The 7,822-nt window shown below is 47.8% G+C and overlaps 1 protein-coding gene across 1 annotated transcript; it reads right to left on the bottom strand.

The window, feature by feature from the left end:
* Positions 1–2,149: 2,149 nt before the first annotated feature.
* Positions 2,150–5,061, bottom strand: Gstm3 (glutathione S-transferase mu 3). The gene is made up of 8 exons (XM_021195729.1): positions 4,904–5,061; positions 4,526–4,601; positions 4,204–4,268; positions 3,498–3,579; positions 3,305–3,405; positions 2,789–2,884; positions 2,567–2,677; positions 2,150–2,386 (listed from the first exon to the last, which is right to left on the bottom strand). The coding sequence occupies exons 1-8, from the start codon at positions 4,946–4,948 to the stop codon at positions 2,288–2,290; spliced, it is 675 nt and encodes a 224-aa protein (XP_021051388.1). The 5' UTR covers positions 4,949–5,061; the 3' UTR covers positions 2,150–2,287.
* Positions 5,062–7,822: the final 2,761 nt, after the last annotated feature.

Here is a 7,822-nt window from a genome sequence, read left to right as displayed (position 1 = left end):
TTCCTTCATTGTCTTTCATTGCATTTTGGGCCATATAATTGGCCATCAACATAATGCCAAGAAAAAATAGAAGATGCAATCCTAGCAGGGAGGCAGGGGCGGGTGGATCTCTGTGAGTTTGAGGCCAGCCTGGTCTACGAAGTGAGTTTCAGGACAGGCAGGGCAAAACAAAAACAAAAACAAAAACAAAAAACAAAAAACAAAAACAGAAAACCAAACCAAACCAAACCAAAAACAAATAAACAACTCCCCCCAAAACCAAATCCAAACCAAAACAAAAACCCCACAAAACTAGGTATGTGCTCTTAAATATTTTACCTTACAGCTGCTTGCTGTGCTGCATGCTCTTTTTCATCACCTTTCTTAGAATTGCTACTCAGAGGCTACAAGACCAATTTCCTATTTCCTTGCTTTCTGCCCTGCGGTGAGCAGACTGTGAGATGGTTTCTATACCCCCAACTTAGGCCCTTGTGTAATCCCCTTCCCTTGAATGGCTGGTTTACCTTCAATAATGTGTCAGGCTTCTGCCACTGTGACAAATACCTGGGATAAATCAACTTTAAAGGTAGAAGGGTTAATTCTGCCATACAGTTTCAGAGATTGAGATCTCTGGTCACTTGGGCCTGTTGCTTTGGGCCTGTAGTGGCCCAGAACCTCATGACAGGAGCACATTGCTGAGGAGACCTTTGAACCTTGTGGTATCCAGGAAATAAGGCAGAGGAAGAGAGGGAGACAGAGAAAGAGGAAGGAGCCAGAACCCCATGTTCCCCCATGGGCCCTTCTCCTAAGGTTCTACCATCTCCCCAAAACACCATCAGCTGGAAGAATTTTGAGCACATTGGTCACTACTGAGGGCATTCAGTGTCCAAACTGTAACAGTTAGGACAGAGACAAGGGATGTAAGTGTTGGGTTACAATAACATCTTTCTTCCCACCAGTCTCTTGGTGGAAGTGTTTTGGCAAGGCCTTGTTTACAAGGAAGAGAAGGTAGCCATCTACCCTGTTACCCATCGAGAAGCCAAGATCTCTCACCAGCAAAATGGCAGACATTGAGTTGCACCAACAATTACGAGCTTGGAAGCAGATCCTTATCCAGCAGGGCCTTGAGAGGGGATCTTGATCCTCACTGCTCGCTGATGACGCCTTCAGACAAAGCCACGTTGGTTCATACAGCTCATTGTGTGCGCGCTCAACTGCACACTGTGCATCCACCTGTACACGCGTGTGCGTGTTCATATACACACGGAAGCTGGAGGACAGTCTCAGGGGTCATGCCTCCCTCCCTCCCCAATCTCCCCATCTGGACAGTGTCCTACTAACCAGAAACTATTTGGCTAGATGTTGGGTAGTGCACCTCCAGGAACCTGCTTGTCCCTGCCTCCCTAGCACTGGCATTCTGAGTGTGTGTCGCCACAATCACCATGCACCGGCATTCTGAGTGTGTGTCGCCACAATCACCATGCACCGGCATTCTGAGTGTGTGTCGCCACAATCACCATGCACTCACATCATTTCGTGTCTTTCCTGCCATGATATTCCCTAGCTTTTATTTATCATCTACTTGTTCTTATATGAAACCACCACAATTTATCTTCTAATATATGTGGTTTTGGTGCGCTAACATGAAAAGAGCGGTTGGGCCACGGGATATGATTTGAATTTTAAGAGTGAGATTATTTCCTCAGGGACCTGTGTCAGTCTTCAGGATTGGCAGCAGATGTACCTTGCCTAGCATGAGGTACAGGGCTTGCTAATTTTTAATTAGTAACCAACGATTCCAACTTATTGACAATCCAGCCAGTTTGAAATGCCACCTTTACCACATTAAGCTCTCTGCCCTGCTCAACGTGGATTGATGGTAAACTCCTGTTGTGTGCATTCATCAGCACTATGCATTTTTACTTAGCTTTCTTCATGGCTTCACAGAAGTTCCACGTCTGTTCAAAAGCACCTGCCACCCCAAAATGGGCAATACCTCTCCTTCCAGTGCCTCCTCAGGCTCACGGAGGAGTTCAAGCCCTGGAACTCGGCCGAGGAGTAAAGAGTAAAGAATGTCAGTGCAGTTATGCACGGATTCACGGCTCTTTCATTTTCAACATCTCCTCATTCTTCTTTGGCCTTTACGCCAAGAAATCCATCTAGACACCAGTTAATGCAACTGCTGTTTATTAGAAAGAGCAGAGGAGACAGAGTGTGGGGCCCTCAGGACAGGATGGGACAAGGCTGGCAGTGAGCTCGGAGTGCGGGCCCCTCAGGGCAAGATGGCTCAGCAGCAGCGAGCTCCGGCTCAGCATATGCACTTGTTACCCCACTTGGCCATCTTGTTATTGACTGGCATCTTGAAGAAGCGGTCAGACTGCAGGAATGCAGCAATCTTCTCCAAAGCCTGAAGGAAAAAGCATACCAGGTCTTATTAGGACGCTGACCCAGGCCAGCCCAGCAGACTCATAGCAACTATGCTATCCGCCTTCACCGATTCCTGCCACTGTTGGGCAAGCACGATGGGGCCTACAGGCTATAGGGGAGCCTGTGCATAGTGCTTTGAGAAAGAGATAGTGAACATCACCTCAAAACGGCACATGAAAGCCTTCAGGTTTGGGAACTCATCCAGACACTTGGGCTCAAACATACGGTTCTGGTCCAAGACATCATAGGTGAGAAAATCCACAAAGGTCAGCTAGAAAGAATGAGGAAAATGAGGTGTCACACCTGAGGAACTCACCAATACCTACAGAGATGGACAGGCAGGCACGCAGGCAGGCAGCCTCTCCCTGCGCCTTCTTCCTACCTTTTCTCCTGCAAACCATGTGAATTTCCCCAGGAACAATGAGAACTGTTTCAGCTGTGCAGGTAGCTGTTCCAAGTACTGAGGCTTCAGGTTTTCCTAGGAGGGAAAAGGAGCAATAGCTATTGTTGGGTCAACACAACGGCTCAATGGGGGTGAATAGAGTTTGATTCCCAGGTCTCACATTAATGCCATCTTTGGACTTCTACACACACACACTGCCCCCGACCCCCAGAATAGCTGTAGTCAGGGCCTGGACCAGTGATGGACATACCATACCCTTTTCTAGGCAGCCTCTTTCTGCCTTTAATTGGAGAAGGCAGGATGGAGAGCTGGGCTTCGGAAAAGAGGAGAAGCTAACACAAGACTTACACAACAAACCAAACCAAAAAATGGAGTCTGTTTCTAATCCTTACAGTTTGGGTAAATAGAAAGATGGCAACTGTATAAAGGAGCAGAATAATCCTTAGCACTTTGGCTTGCAACCCAACAAAGGTGATTCCAGATGAGGAAACTTACGTGGTTAGAATTGTAGCAGAGGCGAACCAGCTGCATGCGGAAGTCCATGATCTGGTTCTCCATGATATCCACTCGTATCTTTTCTTCTTCGGTGTCACCACCTGCAGCCAGATGGCAATAAATCACCCTTGGGATTACCAGCCTCCAGGTGAACCAACTGCCTCCTCCCTTCTCCCTCCTTCAGCCCACTCACACATGTTGTGCTTGCGTGCGATGTATCTCAAGATGGCGTTACTCTGGGTGATCTTGTTCTTCCCGTCCATGAGGTAGGGCAGCTAGAAGGGGAGAGTTAATGTGAACCTAGTCCTCCAGATCTTCCACTCCTCTGGAAAAGAGGAGACTTGCAAGGTGTGTGAACATGAGAGAGTAGCAGCCAGGAGAAATCACAAAATAAACAGAAAGTAGCACTTGGTCCTCACCTGATTCTAGACAAGGGTGCTTAATCCTGTGTGTCACTGTGAATGTATGTATGGCATACAGACTTTTCTCAGAATACTTTAAGAAGTAAAATGTAAATATTTTATATCTTAAAGTAAAACTGTAAGAGTAGGGTGATTATGGTTACATTAAAAAAAAAAAAAAAGGTGTTTTAACAACCATGACACTCAAGGATACATTTAGGATACCATGAAAATACCTAGAATCTATCAGTGATAAAGTCACAAGCCTGGCTATCAACTCGTGTCTCTTATAGCCTGTCTTTGAGAGGAGAATATTAGTGTTTCTTAGACATTAGTAGGAAATAAAATGTTATTCTCCGTTCTGTTCAATGACCCTTGAATTCTATTCATTCTATAAACCTGAAGAGTCTTTATCTAGATTCTCCCAAGCCAGAGATGAAGTGAGAACAGATACACTTGAAGGCCTTCCCTTCTGCCCACTCCTCCAAAACCACCTACGTTAGGAAAGTCCAGATCTAGCTTGAATTTCACGTCCAGCCATTGGCTTCTATCATAGTCAGGAGCTGTAAGAGAGAAGTGGGACCCAAGCCCCTTACCGACCTAGCTGAGAAATGATTTAGACCTGTTATCTCAGGTTCCCAATCCCCAAAAGCTAACCCTTGAGTTTCTGCAAAGATGGGCTTGAACAGCAAGAGATAATTCTATGGGTCTCTCTTGGCCAAGTTCCCAGCTTACTGGAGCAAGGGGTCCCACACCATCTCGGTGTGGTGCAACGCTCTGGGTAAAAGACAACTGTAGGGCACCCACAGACATTCATTACCTTCCCCACAGATGTACCGTTTCTCCTCATAGCTGGTATCAGTAAACTCCAGGAGCATGCGGATAGCATGAGCCAGCTAAAAGCAAGGGATGGAGAAAGACCCCTGTCAGCGCGCCTGCGCAGTACCCACTTGCTCGCAACCCCCCTCGTCCGTCAACGTTCCCAACCCAATGCTGCCAAGCCCCTGCATCCTGTCGAGGGAAATTGTCGTTAGGCAGCCCCCTCGCTCACTCCCGGGAACTTCCAGTCCCTTCTTCCTCTACCCATGGTCCTGGGGACCCTATAGGCAGGCTGGAGATCCGCCCACCGGCCCCTGACCCCCGCCCGGCCGCCTGCACCTCTCTGTCCCAGAGGCTGGGCTGGCGAGGGGCCACTCACCCCGCGGATATCCCAGTAACCCAGAACCATAGACTTGGATGACATTTTGGGCGATCTTAGCCCCTTCGGGGATACGCGATGGACTGTGGGCGGCTAACTTTATACTGGAAGTTGTGGGCCCGGCCGACGCGACCGAACTGCTCCTCCTCTCTCGCTCTGTGCTCCACCCGCCCTCCCTCCGCGTGGTCACTTGGCCGTGCGCAGGCGCAGCTGCTGCGGCTCCTGAAATCCTCTGGTGTGAACTTCTCTCCCAGGGCTGTTGGTGCAGCATCCACTCTTCTGGCAGTGGGCGCCTGGACCTTAGTTACCCGGGGAGCGTGAGTCATGTTGCCATAGTTGAGCTGGCATTGCGGGTTTCTGACCACAAAGGAACCGCTGTCTTTGACTCCCTTGGTGGGACATGGGAAGACAAGCATGATTTAAAAAAAAAAAAAAAAGCCACCAAATCACTTAGACACATAAAACTGCGAGGTAGGAAACGATTCAGGTATAAGGAACTTTGGGGATAGAAACATTTTCTATGCAAGATACAAATGGCTCTGTGAAGACTGAGGGAGGGTGGAGACACTGAACAGGTCCACTGTGAAAAAGGATAGGTCATGCACATTGGAAATGCCTCAAAGGACACTCCAGGAAAGAGGAGGGTAGCGCAAACACTGAAAGGTGACAAATAGCTATGCACGACAAGCAGCAGATGCTGTCGAGTTAGGCTGGTTTATGGGAGGAGTCAAAACATTAAGCGTTTGGGGGCAGGTTGCAAAGGGTCTTGGACCACCGGACAGAGGGTTTGAGTGTCTTCTCTCAGCTTTGTGGGGGAGTGTATAGGATCTAGATCATAATGTCCACTAGAAGTATAATGCAAGACAGACATGTGATTGTTTTTAAATGGTTTGCTTCTAGTTTTTTTTTTTAAAGGACACAGGTGAATCCATAATATACTTAATGTAGCCCAATATATACTGTTTCCGAATGTAGCATGAAAATTATTGAGATTTGTTCTATTTTTTTGTTTTAGTACCTTACATTTAAAACACACCTCCACTAAGGGTAACCTCATTTTTAAAATAAAAAAAAAGATTTATTTATTCATTTTATATATATGAGTATACTGTAGCTCACTTCAGTCACACCAGAAGAGGACATTGGATCCCACTATAGAGGGTTGTGAGCCACCTTGTGGTTGCTGGGAATTGAACTCAGAAACTCTGGAAGAGCGGTTGGTGCGCTTTACTGCTGAGTCATCTCTCCAGTCCCAGGTAACCCCATTCTTATGCTCAGGATCCACACGTTAGTCGGAGAATGATAAGCATATTGTGGAGTAAAACAGTAAAGAAGGGTACAGGGAGCAGGTGGAGGCAGTCCCCTGTCAGAAGGGGACTCCTTATTGTGTCCTAGGGAGATGCTCACTCTCCAGTGAATAGTTCCTGGAAGCAATCAGCTGTGCTGGTGCAGGAGGCAGAGAACTCCAGCAGAGAAATGACAGGGAGGCGGCGCCTTGTAGGCAGCCTGGGAGTGAAAGCCACAGACAAGAGACAAGGTGTGTGGGCTCCAACTGCCGTGGCGGGACACTTAGAAGCAGGGGATGAGGAAGAACCATCGAAGGAGTCTGGAAGAGTGGCTGGTGTGGTGAAGGGGAGCCAAGGGAAGACATTGGGCGGACCACGTAAAGGTTTACATCCCTTGTGACTGAGAGTCACCTGCAATGGAGTCTGAGAATGAACAGGTGGGTTTAGCAACAGGGGCGTTATCGTTCCTGTGAGATAGTGTGAGGTTTGGGGGATGCTCCTGCAGTGTGAGGAAGAACCAAGCTTCGGTGCTCACTCACGGTTCAGGAGACTGGAAGTGAGCAGACCCTTGTAGCGTTGTCCGTGCTGGACAGGGGAGAGCACGTGTGAGCTACTGCGGAGGAGTTGAGCTGGGGGAGCCCCGGGTTGCTCTGCACACCTTCTCCAGGCCTCCCGGCACCCCAAGTCTGGGTGTGGGAAATTATGTCTCCCCATTAGTTTAACTGACTCAAACTTCAGACTTTGTAAAAGGACATTTTTCTAAAATAAAGAAGAAATGGTACAGAGACATGTGACTCTGTAATGCCTGGGTCGATTCCTCCCAAGAAAACAAAAGCCATCGACAAATAAACTTGAGGCATGAGTCTGAACCTTCTAGAGCACATCTGTGTGATAGGCTAAGTATTCTACTTGTTTGATGATATAGCCCAATTCAGGCTAAATAACTTAGTGATTAGGTGTTCTGCCCAGTTTATAGAACAAGGAATTGAAGCTTGGAGAAGATTGATGGGCCACTCAAGTTCCCTGGATGGTCCAGGATTCAGACTGTGGATGGCCTAATACATCAGTTTTGCTGGCTCCCTGTGTTTGGCTAACCTTAGAGCCTCTTACCTTGCCATAGTCTTTTCTATGAAGTTAGGGGAACACTGGGGAAGAGCACTTTTTTTTTTCTAATCCTATAAATTTCCCCTGGTTTTCAGCTCTGAAATGGGCCATGGCCAATGGGTTAGTGGCTCCTTAACTTTTCTGAATTGGCTAGCTTGCCCCTAATAACTCTGAAGGCCTTTCCCTCCCTCCCTCCCTCCCTCCCTTCCTCCCTCCCTCCCTCCCTCCATCCCTCCTTCCTTTGAGGTAAAAGTTTTGCTTTCATACTCAGTGTTACAGACTACAAGAGAGGATTTTGTGAGGCCAGGAAGTTGAGAGTGAATGGTAGAGTCCATCTGAAAATAAGGTATTTAGCTCGGGATGATGTTACGGTCTTGGATAAATTTAGCCAAAAGAGATTTCCTGGACAATCTTAAGAATCTGTTAGGAGGCCGGGCGTGGTGGCGCACGCCTTTAATCCCAGCACTCGGGAGGCAGAGGCAGGCAGATTTCTGAGTTCGAGGCCAGCCTGGTCTATAAAGTGAGCTCC

Source organism: Mus pahari, chromosome 4 (genome assembly GCF_900095145.1).
Source record: "Mus pahari chromosome 4, PAHARI_EIJ_v1.1, whole genome shotgun sequence".
NCBI classification, from domain to species: Eukaryota; Metazoa; Chordata; class Mammalia; order Rodentia; family Muridae; genus Mus; species Mus pahari.
The sequence above is the reverse complement of the archived record's forward strand: the minus strand, read 5'-3'. Positions and strand labels throughout refer to the sequence as shown.

Bases quoted from the DNA above. Each gene is read 5' to 3' on its own strand.
- Gstm3 (XM_021195729.1), bottom strand. From the start codon at position 4,948: ATGTCATCCAAGTCTATGGTTCTGGGTTACTGGGATATCCGCGGG. The intron at 4,269-4,525 runs GTAATGAATGTC...TCTCTCTTACAG, and splicing joins ACGGTACATCTGTGGGGAAG to CTCCTGACTATGATAGAAGC. The intron at 3,580-4,203 runs GTAGGTGGTTTT...CTCCCCTTCTAG, and splicing joins TAGATCTGGACTTTCCTAAC to CTGCCCTACCTCATGGACGG.